This window comes from Ovis aries, chromosome 8, assembly GCF_016772045.2.
Source record: "Ovis aries strain OAR_USU_Benz2616 breed Rambouillet chromosome 8, ARS-UI_Ramb_v3.0, whole genome shotgun sequence".
Taxonomy (NCBI): domain Eukaryota; kingdom Metazoa; phylum Chordata; class Mammalia; order Artiodactyla; family Bovidae; genus Ovis; species Ovis aries.
The window spans coordinates 31,883,441-31,902,405 of NC_056061.1; the positions used below are offsets into that span (position 1 = coordinate 31,883,441).

At 40.9% G+C, this 18,965-nt stretch overlaps 1 protein-coding gene across 13 annotated transcripts in view; it reads left to right on the forward strand.

The window, feature by feature from the left end:
- PREP (prolyl endopeptidase) overlaps window positions 1-18,965 on the forward strand; it is a 584,413-nt gene that overhangs the window by 464,699 nt on the left and 100,749 nt on the right. For all 13 annotated transcript variants that reach the window (XM_060419547.1, XM_060419550.1, XM_060419545.1 and 10 more), the window contains 4 exons: window positions 4,213-4,346; window positions 5,423-5,553; window positions 8,148-8,357; window positions 12,632-12,753. In XM_060419547.1, the coding sequence (XP_060275530.1) occupies window positions 4,213-4,346; window positions 5,423-5,553; window positions 8,148-8,357; window positions 12,632-12,753 (597 nt within the window). The remainder of the gene's footprint in view (window positions 1-4,212; window positions 4,347-5,422; window positions 5,554-8,147; window positions 8,358-12,631; window positions 12,754-18,965) is intronic.

The following is an 18,965-nucleotide window of genomic DNA, read 5'->3' on the forward strand; positions in this document are numbered from 1 at the left end:
AAATGTGTTCTAATTTCCAGAGGAAGATGTCAGACTGTTAAATCCATAAATGACCAAGAAGTCATCATTGGTATTCTTTGGGACCCTAAATTTCACAAACCTCTTAACAGAAGTTTTATCTGCACCTTCATGAAGAGGACCTGCTAATATTATAAAGATGTGTGTTATGATAGAACTTAGATTGTTAAGAACTCGAACATTGTTTGCGTCTAGGTATTGGAAGGGTGTCATCTTTAAATATTGCCCTAGTTAAAGTAATTGACTAACGGTTGTGGGTGACATATTGGATATAATGAGCCTGGTTATTTAGTAGCATTGTTACGACTGTTCTGATGGTTTTCTGAACATTTTGTATGAGAAGAGCCAGCGTGCCTGCTTTGTTGTGAGATGGACTCTGTGGCAGCAGTTGTGATTGTACCGAGAGAAGCCAAGCAGCATAGAGAATCCATGGGTGAGCACAGCTCACCTTTGCAGGGAAAATGAACTACGGATCTGTGGCTCATGGAGCCACTGTGGCCCTCCTAGAGCCAGGGTCAGGCCTAGGCGCAGCCTCATACAGACACAAAGCAGAAGGACTAGGGAAATGAAGGCCGCAGGGCTTCTTCCTCAGAGGACCCCCAGTGGAAAGGGTCCTTCTAGGACTCTCGGCCTGCTGGGTCTCAGGGTGGGAGCCCTCAGTAGCTTGAATGTTCTGCTGAGACCCTTCTAGTAACCAACCATCTGACCGAGATGTGAGCGTGGGCTTACCCATCTTCTCTGTCCACACTCCCATTCCTCCCCTCTGTCCCATCCCTGCTCCTTTTCGAGACAGGCCATTCTACATGGACTTGTCTGTCACCAGACTACTGCCTGAGCCTCCTAACCAGCTTCCCTGTTTCCGCTTTTGCTCTCCCATAGTCTGTTCTCCACCCAGAGCAAGAGGAGCCCTTTTAAAAGGTAAAAGGCCAGGTAAAAGAGTAGCAGGCCAGGGGTCAGCCTCAGGCACTGTTACAGTGACTGAAAGAACCTAACTCTGGCCTCAGTGCTGTCGCTAACTCACTGAGTGACCCCGGCCAGGTGACCTTATTACCACCTGCCTCCACTTCCGTGTCGGTAAGGCTGCACACCCAGGGTGACACGGAGCCAGCAGTAAATGGGGCTTGAGATGCTCAGGCTCCCACCTCCCACGGAGATAGGGGGATGGACATAGCGGACAGGTGACCCAGCAGAGACAAAGGCTGGGAGGGGAGCTCAGTGGACTGAGGCCAGGGACAGGAGTGAAGGTCATGTCAAAAGGTCCAGTTTACTTCACCCATGAAATCAGGTAATGCTTTTGCTTCCCTGGTGGCTCAGACGATAAAGAATCTGCCTGTAATGCAGGAGACCTGGGTTTGATCCCTGGGTCGATAAGATCCCCTGGAGAAGGAAATGGCAACCCACTCCATTATTCTTGCTTGGAGAATCCCATGGACAGGGGAGCCTGGTGGGCTACAGTCCATGGTGTTGCAAAGAGTCAGACATGACTGAGTGACTAACACACACAACCCACCACCCCAACCCCCCCTAGAATGCTGTGCATACACATACCCACCCCTCAACTACCGCCCCCCCCCAGAATGCTACACACACAATACACCCCCCCAGAGTGCCAACACGCACACACACACACCATACCACTGCACACCACACCCCCACTCCCACCCCACCCCAGAGTGCTGCCCACTGTGGCTTTGCAGCTGTGCATCGATTTTATAACTAAAAAGCAAAAAGTATCTTTGTGGACACTTTGTAATGAGATAGAGTGGAGTCAGCAAACTTCCTGTAAAGGGCCACATGGGAAATATTTTAGATGATATGAGTCACCCAGGTCATAGGTTTTCCACCCTTGCCTACACCCAGCTGTTAAAAATATAAACCCTATTCTAGGCTCGAGTACCATAGGAAAGCAGGCCATGGTGAGGTTTGCCAATCCCTCATGATAGGCAGTTGGAGTTGTATTTCTGTGGCACTCAGTTTTATTTTCTGTTTGATTGAAATGAGAAATGTGACCCGTAACTGTTTTATTTCTCTTGAATTGATCCTCTTGCAAAACTCTTGTTAATCACTGTAGTCATACCTCATACTCTTTCCCGCTTGTTTTCAAGCACATTATAAACCTTGAGTTTTAGAGCAGCTTTCTCTCAGCACAGAGTCGTGGTTCTCCAGCATGGGGTCATTGCTTTGTGTAAGGAGAGCCCATTTAAAGACCATTTTGGGCTGGGTGGGCCCTTAGGTCTGGATGGACTCTGACAATAATGCGTCTTTTGTGTGCCATTCCGAATATAGTAAGTTGTGCATTTCCTGAGTTTTCTCCTATCAAAACGGTTTGCCTTTGCGTAGATATCTGATTCAACGTTCAGTTGAGCTGATACATTTATTCATGCTTCATTTCTAATAGCCAGATGTGAATTATTATGAAGCCCAGATTTTATAGTATTACAGTATTATTATAGTATTATAACCTTTCTGACTGCTTAGTTATAAACAGGCTAAGCTTGGATACAACTGATCTGTTGTAGAAACTGTCACTTCCTCTGCCAGCATCTCCTGATCTCCTGAGGCTACCTCTTGCTTTTCTTCCAAACCATTGTCAATAAACTTACTCAGTGCCACCCACTTTCCAATGTTTGTTTCTTTCTTTTAAATATTCTATAGTTTCAACATTTAGCGAAGTTCTCGAGTTGACAAGGGTAGTAGGTCTTGGAAAAATTGTCAAAAACAAAATTGATAAGCTAGTACCTGGGTATCTCTGGCTTGGTTAGATAGTACCTGGGTATCTCTGGCTTGGATAGATAGTACCTGGGTATCTCTAGCTTGGTTTCTTTGTATCTGATATTTGGGGATCACTGGCTGCTGAAAAGCCGGGAGCCTTGGCCTGGGGTGAGTGCCCTTTCTTGAGAGTGTGTGGTCTGAGCAGTGGTATGGTGTGTTCATTGAGAACAGATTCAAGAACTGGCCCTGCCACTTCCTAGCTGCGTGATGTTCGTCAGCTTTTGAACCACTCTAAGATTTGGCCACCTGATGCGAAGAGCTGACTCATTTGAAAAGACCTGATGCTGGGAAAGATTGAGGGCAGGAGGAGAAGGGGACGACAGAGGATGAGATGGCTGGATGGCATCACCAACTCAATAGACATGGGTTTGGGTGGACTCCAGGAGTTGGTGATGGACAGGGAAGCCTGGCATGCTGCAGTTCATGGGGTTGCAAAGAGTTGGACACGACTGAGCGACTGAACTGAACTGAAGACTTAGTCTTCCCATCCATAAAGTTGGGCTGAAAAAGAACCTTCTCCATTGGAATATGAGTTCTAAATGAATTAATACTTGCTTGGTACAGAGTGCCATGTGAGTATTACTATTTATTGAGGGAAAGTATGCTTTTGCTGGTATATTTTTCAGAAATCTGTTTTCCTGGTTTTACTGAGATATAGTTGATGTACAACACTGTGTAAGTTTAAGGTGTACAGCATAATGATTTGATCTACTTGTAAAATGAAGTGATCACCGGGACAAGTTTAGTTGACATACATTGACTCATTCAGATAGGAAAAGAAAGAAGAAAAAAGTTTTTTTACTTGGGATGAGAATTCAGGATTTTATTCCCTTTTAACAACTTTTATATCTCTTAAAGCAATGTCAGTTATAGTCATCATGTAGTACATTACATACCTAGTACTTAGTTATCTTATAACTGGAAGTTTGTGCATTTTGACCACCTTCATTCAGTTCCCACTTGCCTTATCTCCTTCCTGCCTCTAGTAACCACAAATCTGATTTTTCTAGGAGTTTGTGGATTTTGGTTTTGTTTTACATTAGTCCACATGTGAGTGAGATCCTGCAGTATTTCTTTTTCTCCGTTAGACTTAATGTCCTCAAGTTCTATCCGTGTTCTCACGAATGGCAGAATTTCCTACTTTTTTTATGACTGGATTATACTTGTCTATATGTAGTCCACATTTTCTTCATTCATTCGTCTGTCAGGGGACACTTTGGTTGTTTCCATGTTGTGACTATTGTAAATAATGCTGCTGTCAACATGGGGGTGCAGATGTCTCCTCAATATAATGTTTTTGTCTCCTTAGGATATAGTCCCGGGAGTGAAATTGCTGAATCTTGCTGGTAATATTAATGCATAATACTCCACGTGGAAAATTTTATATCTGACATGCTTTGTTCATTTAAATTTTCTCTCCAGGCTTTCGTGGAGGCCCAGAACAAGATTACCGTGCCATTTCTTGAGCAGTGTCCTATTAGAGGTTTATACAAAGAGAGAATGACTGAATTGTATGACTATCCCAAGTATAGCTGCCACTTCAAGAAAGGGAAAAGGTATGTGAACTTGCTTTCATTTCATTTTCTTTTTGCTTTTCTAATTAGTACTTTCTTAAATTTTACAGTACAAATTCCAAATAACTTACCAGTTTATAAACTTTACAAACATTATAAAATCAATTCATCTCTATGCTTGACTATGAAAATAGTGATTTTTTTTGGTCTGTTGTCCACATTCTTAAGGACTAAGAAATTTGGCAGAGATGTGTCCTAGGATGAAACTAGACTGTAGGAAATAGTTGTCTTGTGGCTAGTAATTGGTGAGATAGCATGATTCATAGACAGCAGTGGAGATTTATTTGCCTCTAAAATTAATCCTCTTTGGCTTATACTACATGAAAAGACTTTACTGGATGCATTTCTTCCATCCAAGAATGGCAGTAGGCCAAGAGGGAGCACCCATTAACTCACCTCTCTTGTTCCTCTCCCTCTGACACTCACTTAAAACATAGCCTCTTGTTCACCTTTTAAGTCTTTTTGGAACCACTACCACAGATTTACTTTAGAAATTATTAGACTCCCCCAACACAGGGATCAGCAAAGTATGCTCTGCATGCCCAGCCTCGCCCACCTCCTATTTTGCAAATGAAGTTTAAATGGCACACAGCCATGGTCATTTGCTTGTGTTATTCATGGCTGCTTTTGTACCGCGACTGCAGGATTGAGTCTGTATGGTGCCCAAAGCCTAAATAGTTTGCAGTCTTGCTCATTACAGAAAAGGTTTGCCCGCCCCTTGCCCTAGGGGCATGACTAAGGAAGGGAACTGGTACATTTTAGCAAATCTGCTGTCTTCTCCACTGAAAAAGAAAAGTTACTGCTTTACTGAAAATCAGTTTTCATTTTAGCATATAAAGCAGACTTTATTTAGCTGATGTGCAGAATCACAGTGAATTATTTTAATACCTGAAGCAATTCAGGTAACAAATTCTAGGTACAGGGAGCTGGTGGGACCTTCCACTCTAGTCCCCGGGCACAGCCTGTCTGCAATTGTACCTTTGTATGTTGTTTTTCCTTTTGTTTCTATGTGTTTGGTTTTACTCCTCAACTAAATAAAGACCGTCTCTGTCCCCCAGGTATTTCTATTTTTACAATACAGGTTTGCAGAACCAACGAGTATTATATGTACAGGATTCTTTAGAGGGTGAAGCCAGAGTGTTCCTCGACCCCAACATACTCTCCGATGATGGCACAGTGGCGCTCCGAGGTGAGGGCTCCATAGCCAGGCCCGCGGGAGTCCTGGGCCCCGCGCTGACAGCTCTGATGTGGGTGCAGTCGTCCCACCCCTGAGAGACCAGACACAGTGTGAACCATATTGTGGAACAGACGCACATGCAGTGTTTGGAAAGCTGATTTCGGCACAGTATATTTAGAACACATGAGTGGTCATACCTTCTGACAGCATGAAGCAGAACTAGAGAATAATTCACACTGGACCTAAATTAGCTCCTAGGGCTTCTGGGATCTTGAAGAATCATCACCATTTCCTATAGCATCTCTGAGACCTATCTGTATTTGGAAAAAAAATTAATTCTCTTCCAAAAGAAATTTAAGTTGTACAAAGAATGTTTTAATTGTACATGTAAAACAGGAAAGAATATGAAGTCTACTTCCTTGACAAGAAAAAGTGATGAATTTTTAAATTTAGTTGATTGTTATGATGTTAGGATTAAAAGTATAAAACACAGTCTTGTAGAAATTTGACAACTTGTTGCTTTGTCCCCTGAGGATGCCAGTTTAAAAACTGAATGAATAAGTTTTGCTATATGCAGAAATATGTATTCAGCTGCTGTATGTCTCCTGAGTAACCTCCCCCAAGATAATCTCCAGAGTCAATAAGATTACCCCAGCTTTGTGCCATAAACACCCAACTTTAGGGTAAGAATATTGTCTATACACTGTATCTATCTATGGTTTACAAATTGTACACTCTGAGAGTCATCACTGACTAGTATTCTAGATGTTTAGTTGAGTTGGCTCAGCATATTCTATTTTTGAAAAAGCTCAAGTGTAGATTCAGCCCTACAAAACTGAGCAGTTGGAACTCTGAAGTCCTGTAATCGATTAGATGGGAATTAAAGAGACCTGTCTCAGCAGATGTGTGCAAAGACCCCTTTATAAAGTCAGTTAGTCATTTAGTGCTTCCTCCCCCTCTCCCCCAGTATTCTGTATATGTAAAGGATGATCCTTAGTCTAATTAGTACTGAGAGTAATCATAATCAGTATTGGAAATAAGATGCCAGCAAGTTTATTGTGAGTATTCTTCATTGAATTTGATCTTGGAGTTGTGAAAGAATTTAATACACTGATACTGTGCAGTAATATACTCTGAATAGAAACTCACTTCATTTTAACCAAAGTCTATCTTGCAACTCACCCAGAAGGACTTCATTATAACAGGGTCTTGTTTCTCACTTCAGTACTACATTCCAAAAACTTTTTCTGTAATGTTTATCATGTGTAGGCCCTGATGGATAACATGGTAAATTAGACATGGAACTTGGTCTCAGTCTTTGAGTTTTCTGAAGACCATATTATTGGAGAAGGAAATGCAACCCACTCCAGTATTCTTGCCTGGAGAATTCCATGGACAGAGGGGCCTGGCAAGTACAGTTCATGGGGTTGCAAAGAGTTGGACACAACTGAGCAACTAACACAACAGCAGACATTCAGATTCTCTTCATAGTGTATGACTTTTTAAAAATATACATTTTAAAGTCAAAATATTTTATTTGCATTTTCCTTGAAATTTTTAAAATTATATATAACTTATACAGACAAAAAAATGAATATTTACTCCATTACTTTCTCAACCCTTTTCTGTTTATTTATATACATATGAGCCTGGATGCTTTATAGGAATTATAAGTGATTAATAAATAGGTTTTATGAAATTTTAGCTTTATTTTTCACTCATAGAAGTTCCTTTCAAAATAGTAGGAAACCTCTGAAAATAGTTTGGTTTCTTAAGATGATTTTCAGCCTCCAGTGAAGGTTAGCAGACATCATAAGAGGATCTCTCTGGTGCCAAATATTACACATTCTTTATGATCGTAAAAGCCAACAGAAACATGAATATTTGTCCAGAAACATTGCACCGTGGTTAGGACATTCTGCCTGGGGTTAGGACAGCCCCAGAGGGTGGGACACGGGGCGCTAGTCCATCAGTGGTGTTGCTCTCCTTACTCTTCACTGTCACTGTTGGAATATGCACTGCACGAGTCTTTATTGCAAACCCTCAGGCTTCATTTACCTGGGCTTTTGGTTGTCAGATGGTGTGAATGTTAATCCCTGCATGCCAGCAGTTCTCAGACAATGAGGTAGTAAGGAGTGATTTCAAGTAGTTTGGAATCCATTCCAAAAATTAGATAATGGCTCCAGTTTAGGTCTGTTACATTCAATCATTACTCTAGAAGCAGTTTCCTTCCTCCCTTTCCCCACCCCTCTGAATATAAATAAAATGTGCTGAAATCCCAGATGAGCTCTGCTTTTAAATGAGCTACTTATTGAATTATAGAAATTTTAAATGGAAGCATCCTGGTGGTCATATAATTTGATACGTCATTTTACAGATGAAGAAACTAAGACCTGGAAAGGTTAGGGAATTTGGCCAAGGTCATAAGACAAATTCCTGCAAGTCCTGGGTGAGCCCCAAGAGTTCTCGTTACCAGTTTCCTGCTCCTCCTGTTGCCGCTTTCTGCCTCCATACATGCTGGAAAAACCCTAGTCAGCATGGTGGACAGTGGCGAGGCTGGGAGTTGTGGTCCCGTGTTCACTGACAGTTTCTCATGTGTCCCTTAGGCTATGCGTTCAGTGAGGATGGTGAATATTTTGCCTATGGTCTGAGTGCCAGCGGCTCCGACTGGGTGACCATCAAGTTCATGAAAGTCGATGGTGCCAAAGAGCTTCCAGATGTGCTTGAAAGAGTCAAGTTCAGTTGTATGGCCTGGACCCATGACGGGAAGGGGATGTTCTACAACGCATACCCGCAGCAGGATGGGAAAAGTGATGGTAGGTTGAGACTTCAGATGAAGCACCTTTTTCATGAAGTGAAGTGTGTCTCCACATAACTTAGAGAAGAAGCTAGACCCGATGTAGAGGTTGCTTGGTCTAGAATCATGTTTCCTTGAAGGATGTTGTATCTGTTACCATTGTTGTGTAACAGATCCTGCCAAAACTTTGTGGTTCACAATAATGACCATTTATTTTTGCTCCTGAGTCTGCAAATTGGCCAGGCAGTTCTGGGTGTAGCTAAATTCTGTCATGTACCTGTGATTAGCTGCCAGTCAATTGAACACGTCCGGGGCCTCCATGAAGCTCCATGTGGTCTCTCATCCTCTAGCAGGCCAGCCCAGGCTTGTGTGCACACAGCTCTCCAAGAGAGAGCCAAAAGGCACGACCTCCTTGATGCCTGGGCTTGCTCCTGGAACATCACTTCACTGCTTTCTTTTGGCCAAAGCAAGTCACAGGGCCATTCAAGGGTGGGAAAACAAATACAGGGAACTGTGAAAAATTGGGGCCATTTTTATTGCAGTGTCCGTTCTTCACAGATGTAGGCTGTCTCCCAAGAGGGTCATGGAGAAAATGGATGATTTTTTTTTTTTGAATAAAACTGACTTATTTAATGAGGTTTAATGAGTGATGATAAGTTTTGCAGTAATCACATCTCTTCCTCTCCTGAGAAGTTGCAGGTCATCTGTTGGTCACATTTGTCTGCATACTTTTGTCCTTGTTAACTTCCAGGGCATGTGTTCTCCTCTTCAGTTGCACAGAGATCCTGTTGTGTGCAACTGATTCCCTTTTTTCCCTTCACCTCTCACCTTCCTAGGTAGAAAGGACCCTATAGCTTGTACCTTGCTGGTACAAGCTGTCAGCATCATCTTCTTTATGCTACTCCTTACTTCCATGTGGTGTAAAACATTTTCATGTTGTCTTGGTTGGTCTTTACAGGTGGGTTTTACCATCTCTTTGCTGAAGATGTGGAGCTGGGGTGGAGGGTCTCAGTTACTAAAAAGCTGCAAAAGCAGTGTGTGGAGCTAGCAGGAAGCAAGGCTAGTCCACTGCTTTCTCCTGCACGTGCTGTCCCCTTGCCATGAACTGCTATATCATTGGGGATACATTTTCTTTTCTCTTTTCCCCCCAGTTGAATTGGGAGTGAGTCTGTTATGCTTTTCATTTTTTTTCAGCTACATTTAGCTTTTGCTGCCTTTGATTAGATTACTGTAGTACCTTTTTCTTAGTTCAACCAATGAACTGCAGGAGGAGCTAAGAGTAGGCTTTTTATTCAGGGATGCTGGCTAAAGAAAGCTCTCTGTGCTCTGTGTACTGAATTAGCTGCCTGTGTTAAGAGTGCTGCTGAGTTAGAAAATGGTTGTTTCCAAGTCCCAGGAGACCAAAAATGTGTATCACTAGCTGTTTCTTGTTAGAGGACAGTGTTATTAACTTCTGGAAAAGCATGAAAATTATTATTTAACTTCCATTGGCAGAAATAGTTATAATTAGTAACCATGGTTGATTTAAGAAAACCAACATCTCCCAGCTGTAATTTTGCTGTACTCTTGTCTGGAAGACCTCAACAGCCTCTCAGGTTGTGTGGTAGAGGACTTCTTGAGTGAGGCTAAGCAATTCTGGTCCTGTGTTTCTTACCAATGTTCCTAGAAAGCCCATGGAGAATCACCAAGTACTGTAAAACTTTTTTGTTTTCATGTGATGGTATCCTCTTCCTTTTTTCCTTCAACATTATATCAACCTCCAAAATCAGCAAATATGTGTGATTATTTCCAGGGTGATAATCAACTGATACTTTTAGTTTTTTTAAATAGACTTAATCTTTTTTTTTTTTTCATTATTCAGTATTTTTATACATTATAAAAATAATCATCATAAGTCATTTCCATCTGTCACCATACAAAGTTATTGCAAATTGTTGACTAAATTCTCTGTGCTATACCGTGTATTCTTGTGACATTTATTTGGGAATGGGAAGTTTGCACCTCTAATCCTGTTTACCTATATTGCCCATCCTCCCACCTCTCTCCCCTCTGGCAACCACCAGTTTGTTCTCTGTAGCTATGAGTAGGCTTCATGTTTTAGAGCAGATTTAGATTTACACCGGAATTGAGTAGAAGGTACCAAGATTTCCCATATACCCTCTGTTCCTTATCCATGCATAGCCTCCTCCCCCATTATCAACATCCCCACCAGAGGCTACAGTAGATGAGCCTATGGACACATCATAATCACCCCAAATCCATAGCTGACATCAGAGTTCACTCTCGGGGTCGTACCTTCCATTGGTTTGGGCAAATGTATAATGATATGCATCCAGCATTGTAGCATTTTCACTGCCTTAATAATCCACCTGTGCATCCTTCCCTCCTCTGCCAGCCCCTGGCAACCACTGATATTTTTACTGTCCCTATAACTTTGCCTTTTCCAGAGTGTCATATACTTGGAATCATAGTATGTAGCCTTTCGGGTTGGCTTCTTTCACTTACTAATGTGTATGTAAGTTTTCACCATATGTTTTTGTGGCTTGGTAGCTCAGTTGTTTTTAGCACTGAATAACATTCCATTGTCTAGATGTACTGTAGTTTGTTTATCCATTCACCTCTGAAGTACATCTTGGTTGCTTCCAAGTTTTGGCATTTATGAATAAAGTTGCTGTTAACCCCTGTGTACAGACTTTTGTGTTAATTCAAGTTTTCAACTCATTTGGGTAAATACCAGCGAGCATAGTTTCTGCATCTTTTATGTTTAATTTTGTAAGAAACCGCCAGACTGTGTCCTAAAGTGGCTGTACCATTACATTTCCACCAGCAATGAATGAGAATTCCTGTTACTTCACATCTTGGCCAGCATTTGGCAGTGTGAGTTTTCTGGGTTTTGGCCATTCTAATAGGTATGTAGTAGCATCTCATTGTTTTAATTTGCAATTCCTTGATGCATGCTGCAGAGCATCTTTCATATGCTTATTTTCCATTTCTATATCTTCTTTGGGAGGCTAAGGTCTCTTAAGGTCTTTGGTCCTTTTTAAAATTTGTTTTCTTATTTTGGTCTTTGTTTCCTATTGTTGAGTTTTAAAAATTCTTTGTATATTTTGGATAACAGTACTTTATTAGATGTGTCTTTTGCAAATATTTTCTCCCAATCTGTGGCTTGTCTTTTCATTCTCTTAACAATGTCATTCATGGAGCAGAAGGTTTTAATTTTAATGAAGTCTGGCTTATCAGTATTTCTTTCATGCCTTTGGTGTTGTATCTAAAAAGTCATCACCAGACCCAAGGTCATCTAGGTTTTCTTCTGTGTTATCTTTTAGAAGTTTTGGTTTGTTTTGGTTTTTTTTTTTGACCACACAGCATGTGGGATCTTAGTCCACCAACCAGGGATCAAACCCCATGCCCACTGCAGTGGAAGCGTGGAGTCTTAACCACTGGGCCACCAGGGAAGTCTCTCTTATAGGAGTTTCTTGATTGCATTTACATTTTAAAGCCTGCAATCCATTTTGGGTTAATTTTTGCAAAGTTTGTAAGGCCTCTGTCTTGATTCATTTTTTGCACGGGGATGCCCAGTCATTACAGCACCATTTGTTGAAGAGACTGTCTTTTCTTCATCGTATTGCCTTTGTTCCTTTATCAAAGATCCATTGACTCTTTTGATGTGGGTCTCTCTACTGTGTTCTCTTGATCTGTTTGTTCTTTTGCTAATACCACACTGTCTTGATTCCGTGTAATAAATCTTGAAGTTGGGTAGCGAACATTTTCCAACTTTGTTTTCTTTGAATATTATGTTGGTTCTTCCAGGTCTTTTGCCTCGCCAGATAAACTTTAGGATCAGTTTGTCCATGTCCACAAAATAACTTGCTGAGATTCTGATTGGGAATGCATTGAATCTGTAGATCAAGTTGAGAATTGACATCTTGACAATATTGAGTGTTTTCCATAAGATACTGAGTATATCTTTCCGTTGATTTATTCTTTGATTTCTTTCATCAGTTGTATAATTTTTGTCCTATATATCTTATACATATTTTCTTATATTTATACCTAAGCATTCCGTTTTGGGAACTGCTAATGTGAATGGTATTTTGTTTTTAATTTCAAATTCCGCTTTTTCATTGCTAGTATATAGAAAAGTGATTAACTATTGTATATTAACTTTGTATTGTGTAATCCTATAACCAGATACTTAGCTTTTTAGATGCTTTTAGCATTGTCTACTATGGGAGGAATAGATTTTCTTAAAATTGTCAGCTGCATTTCAGTGTACATTTTTAACCCCTTCAGGCACAGAAACATCCACCAATCTCCACCAAAAGCTCTGCTACCATGTGTTGGGGACTGATCAGTCAGAAGATATTTTGTGTGCTGAGTTTCCTGATGAGCCTAAGTGGATGGGTGGAGCTGAGGTATTGTACTACCATGAAATTTTACCCACAAATAGCATCTGTCATGGATTGTGTATATAAATATTCTCTTTACATGGTGATCTTTATGGATAGTGGAAGTCCATTTGAAGTTGAATATTCTTTTGTTAAAAATATTAGACCTCAAGTGTACTCTTAATAGCGAAGGTGATAAATCTTTTAAAGGTAATCTCAACATAAAAATCTTAGTACTAAAAGTAATACATGCTTATGGTGAAAATGTAAAAGTACAAAATAACACAAAGTAGAACATGAATATTTCAAAACTTGATCCTGATCTCAGAGATGAAGAGAGTTTTCGTCCAGAAGTTTCTTTCTACACGAGTGAGAGTGAGGGCGAAGAGTGTGTCTGCTTTCCTATTTTATACAACGGTGCTCTTCATGCTTCTTGTTTGCACATTCAAATATGTGTCTTTGGGATATTTACACATCTCATAGATGGTTCATACCTTCCTGTTCTTGATAAGAAAGAGCCTCTCTTAAAGTGATACATCTTTGTAGGTACTTTCCCAGATTTTATTCTGCATCTTGAGAATCAGCTGTTAAAAAACACTTAGAACTACTTAGAGTAAGAATTAGGCTATTGTGAGCTCATTTATATATATATATATGAAATATATATTTTTTAAGATATAAAAGCATTCTCAGTGTTTTCTATAGGAGGGCTATCATCCCATGCTTAGTGGGAGTGAGCAATTCACTAGAAACTTTTTAGTCCATTGAGCCTCTCATGTCTTCTCTGGGATATAGTTAGAACTTTGGTATGAAAGGGGCATTTTAGGCGTGAACTTGTGAACATGGGTCTGATTCACTGGGGGATAGACTAGAAGCCCATGGTATTTCAGTCCTCATTCATTAATCCACTGTATTCCACATTGTCCTTTTATTTATTTTGTTTCTCTAGAACTATGGTTGGCACACTGTTGCCCTCGACTGAAATCTGGCCTGCTGCCGGCATTTGTAAATAAAGTTTTCTTGGAGCACAGCCACCCCCATTTGTTTCCTTACTGTCTGGGGCTGCTTTCAGGCTATAATAGCAGAGTTGACTTGTTGCCACAGAAGGCCACATGGCCCAAAAGGCTGAAAATTCTTTCTTGCCCTTACTAGAAAAAGTTTGCCAGACTTTAACACAATGTGTTTACAGTAAAATATGTTATCACCTGAAATTATGCCCTTTTCTCATGCTTTGTCTTCCCCACCTAACTTCCCATCCTGCAAGCTTTTCTTGTGTAGTTACTGTTGTCATTTTTCTCACATATTTGTTTCTATGGTTTTTCTGACTCTTTGTAGATTATCATACCAAGTTTTCATCTTGGTCCAGCTTCTCCTCATACCTAAGGCCTCTGCATTCTGCAGATAGTAGGTGTTTATTTATAAACTGATATACATTAAGGTAAATATACTACCCCAGAAAATGTCATGTTAGTTCATGTGTTTCTTTTCACCTTTTATGGGGAGAGATGTTGATAGAGAAACATTATAGCAGATGTATTTTAATAAAGGTAAAATTATTTTATTGATGCAATGAAATACAACTAAACTGAACAATCTTCACTGTAGAATACACATGTAACTCGTTGCTCACATCTCTTTACTAGCATTGAATTGAAGCAGCTAGTTTTTTTTGTTCGTTTGTTTTCATTTTAAAAAATCATGGTAAAGTATAGTTAACATAAAATTTATCAGTTTAATCATCAACTGAATTTATCAGCTTAATCATTTATAGAGTACAATTGCACTGTGTTCACATTATTGCACACCCATTACCCTTATCTGTCTCTAGAACTTTTTCATCTTATGAAACTGAAGCTCTGTATACATTAAATGATAGCTCTTCATCCCCTCTTCTACCCAGGCCCCGGTAACCACCATTCTACTTTCTGTCTCTTTATGTGTTTGACTGCTTGCAGTACCTCGTGTAAATGTCATTATATAGAATTTATCCATTTGTGATGGAGACCTGGATTCAATCTCTGGATTGGGAAGATCTCCTGGAGGAGGGCATGGCAACCCACTCCAGTATTCTTGCCTGTAGAATCCCCATGGACAGAGGAGCCTGGCGGGCTATAGTCCATGGGGTCGCAAAGAGCCGGACACGACTGAAGCAACTGAGCAAAGACTTGGCATAAGATCTTCAAGGTTTATTTCCATGTTATAGCATGAGTTTCCATCATTTTAAAAAGCGAGTAATATTCAGTTGTGTACATGTACTACACTTTGTTTATCCAGTCATCTGTAAGTACACTTGGGGTGTTTCCACAGCTCAGCTGTGAATAATGCTGCTATTGGTAGCCAGTTTTTAAAAATACAGTCACGACATATCTTATTCGCATCATATATATATATATATATATATATATTCCATTCTGTGGCTAGGCAACTGAAAGGAAAAGCAAATTTAAATAGTTTGGGTGGTCCTTCTACCATTCACTCAGTAGGTATTCACTCTGTGTAGTTCATCTAGTATAATCTTTACCATAACCTTTAGAGGGCAGTGACCATTTCATTGCATAGACAAAATACCTGCGAGTATGATTAGCTTGCAAATCCATGGTTGGAATTGCCTGCTGGGGATGTTAGACCAACTGCCTGTATCTTCTTAACCAGCATGCCCTCTGCCTCCCTTGACAAAAGGTAAGAGGTCATGTGAAAACAGCAGGAATGACCATTTAAAGAATGGTAGTAAATGGAGAGCTGCATCTGTATTGCACAAAAGCAATAAATGAAGTTGTTAAATAGAAAAACAGAAATTCATGAGATGTGTCCAGCGAGTCCTGAGGAACTTTATGCTGGATGAGCGCCCTGATGAGCAGATTGTGCAGAGGAAGTCGTAAGCAAACCGGTAGGCTTAGTAGACACAAACTGCGTGTAGATTTTATTAAGCTGTATTCCAGCTGCTTGAGGGATTTTGTTAGATGTCACCCTTTCGGTGGCCGGAGTGAGTTGGGCAGGTCCTGCTGAGAGGAACTTCTGGCTACAGGAAAGAATACCTTCGTCCCTTAAACACAGATGCTATAGTTCTGAGCCTACAGAAGCCTTAGGTCTACCCTAAATTGATGATCCAGTTCCAGGTTAGAAAAATCTAGGTTGTGCAAAAAGTCTCAGTGTGGGAGTTTCTTGTACCTGTCAATGAAGTGTGATAAATCCCAAGACAGTCCAGGAAACAGGTCTGCTATAGGTACTTCCGGCTGGACCAGAAGCACCATGCGTGGTGCAGAGATTGCTCAGGGTGTTCACTGCAAGTGAAGTGGATGGTTTCCTAGCAACACCCCCCCCCCAACTCCTTTTTAAAAAAATTTTTTTTGGCTGTACTTTGTGGCATATGGGATCTTTTAGTATCCTGACCAGGGATTGAACCTGTACCCCTTGCAGTGGAAGCATGGAGTCTTAACCGCAGGGCCACCGGGAAGTCTTCCAACAGTGTTTATTTAGTGACCTGCATCTTAGAGGAAAGCAGTAGTCCCAATCATAACCACACTCCAAATGCAGGCGCTGTGGTTGTTACTTTTATTTTTCAATAGTGCCTTTTGTGTTAGTTACTCAGTCATGTCCGACTCTTTGTGACTCCATGGACTATAGCCCACCAGATTCCTCTGTCCATGGAATTCTTCAGTCAAGAATACTGGAGTGAGTTGCCATTCTGTTCTCCAGGGGATCTTCTGGAACCAGGGAGCGAACCTCGGTCTCCTGTATTACAGGCAGATTCTTTACCATCTGAACCACTGGGGATTGTCATTTTGAATCTAGTGTTTTGTGAATACACTTGACAGCGTCTCTTATTGGAGGATTCGTCACTCTAGTGACAGGGGTGGACTGGAGCACAAATCAGGAGATTTTAATTTTAGTCCTGTCTGTGTGGCCTTGGGCAAATCACATCAGCTCTCCAAGTGTGTTTCTTAAGCTTCCTCAGGGCCCTTTTTCAATCTATGAGTGGAGAGTTTATCACAACATCTCACAGTCTCCTGGAGCCTTGGGCTTTGTGGGTGTGATTGGAGGTACATGTGGGCAGGTGGCCATCTGAGTGCATGAAGGTGTTTGAATTTCTTTGCTGAGCCACCCTCCTCCATTTCGGCTGCTGCGTTCCAGGTCATCTGAAGACTTCTCTTTATATCCTAGATGCCATCTCATGACTCATCTCTTTCCTTCACAGAGACCTCCTCTGCCTTCCTGCACGGATAGGTCCTTCTTGCCTTGAGCTGCCCATTAAGTTACTATCCCAAAGCAGCATTGGTTTTCCCTCTGTTGACCAGAACAGCATCTCTCCCCAGGACAGTGTCTACCACTTGGCAGAACCCATAGCATTCTGTACACTTTATGGTAATAGAAATGCTACTAAACGTCTGTGCATGTGTGCTAAGTTGCTTCAGTTGTGTCTGACTTTGAGACCCTATGAACTGTAGCCCACCAGGCTCCTCTGTCCATGGGATTCTCCAAGGAAGAATACTGGAGTGAGTTGCCATGCCCTCCTCCAGGGAGTCTTCCCAGCCCAGGGATTGAACCCTTGTCTCCTGAGGCTCCTCCATTGCAGGTGGATTCTTTACTGCTGAGCCGCTAGGAGAGCCCTACTAAAGGTTCATTGCAGCTCAAAACAGAATACCAGGGCTCCAGTTTACTTCCTGCCTCCCTCTCCCCAGCTTAGGTTTCATGAGCACATGGGGGACTAACAGGTGGGGTAGGTATGATTTGTTCCCTCTTCTTGATTATATTTTTTCCCCATAACAAAGACTTAGAGATGAGTAGTTATCGTGGCTTTGTTCATGATAGCCCCAAACTGGACATACCCAAGTATCCATCAACAAGTGCATGAGTGAATAAACTGCAGTACATCCGTTTAATGGAACACTAGTCATCAGTAAAAAGGAATGAACTATTCTTTTTAATTTATTTTATTGAAGTATTGCTGTATTACTTTCTGATATACAGCAAAGTAATCTAGTTACATGTATGTCTAATAGTTTGCATGTGCTAGTCTCAAACTTCCAGTCTATCTTTCCTCCCCCACCTGCACCCTCTTTGACAACCACAAGTCTGTCTTTATAAGTCTGTTTCTGTTTTGTAGAAAAGTTCCCCATATAAATGACATCATGCATTATTTATCTTTCTCTTTTTGATTTCACATGATAATTTCAAGGTAGCTGCGATTGGCATTATTTCTTCCTTTTTTATGGCTGAGTATATTCCATTGTATATAAACACCACATCTTCTTTTATGTGTTGATCTATCAGACATTTAGTTTGCTTCCATACCCTGGCTATTGTAAATAGTGTTGGTGTGAACACTGGGGTGTGTGTATCTTTTTGAATTATAGTTTTGTATGGATATATGGCCAGGAGTGGTATTGCTGGACCATATGGCAGTTCTGTTTTTAAATTTTTTTTTTTTTTTTGAGGAACTTTCATACTGTTTTCCATAGTGGGTACGCCACTGTGGAGATGAACTATTGATCTACCTAACAACAGGGATGACTCTCAGAAAAATTATGCTCCATGAAAGAAGCTAGAAAAGAAAGAGTACACAGTGTTTGAGTCCATTTATATAACACTCTAGAAAATGCAAACTAGTCTATAATGGCACAAAACCAATCAGTGGTTGCTTGGGAATTGGAGGATGAAACAGGAAGGAGGAAGTATGAAGGGGCAGGAAGAAAGTGGGGGATGGTCAGACTGAAACATAATTTTAGTTTTACTAGGGGCACTGGTCATAGCAAACATCCTCTTCCAACAACACAAGAGAAGGCTCTACACATGGACATCACCAGATGGTCAGCATCGAAATCAGATTGATTATATTCTTTGCAGCCAAAGATGGAGAAGCTCTATACAGTCAACAAAAACAAGACCAGGAGCTGACTGTGGCTCAGCTCATGAACTCCTTATTACCAAATTCAGACTTAAATTGAAGAAAGCAGGGAAAACCGCTAGACCATTCAGGTATGACCTAAATCAAATCCATTATGATTATACAGTGGAAGTGAGAAATAGATTTAAGGGACTAGATCTGATAGATAGAGTGCCTGATAAACTATGGACAGAGGTTCATGACACTGTACAGGAGACAGGGATCAAGACCATCCCCATGGAAATGAAATGCAAAAAAGCAAAATGGCTGTCTGGGGAGGCCTTACAAATAGCTGTGAAAAGAAGAGAAGTGAGGGAACCCTCCGACACTGTTGGTGGGAATGCAAACTAGTACA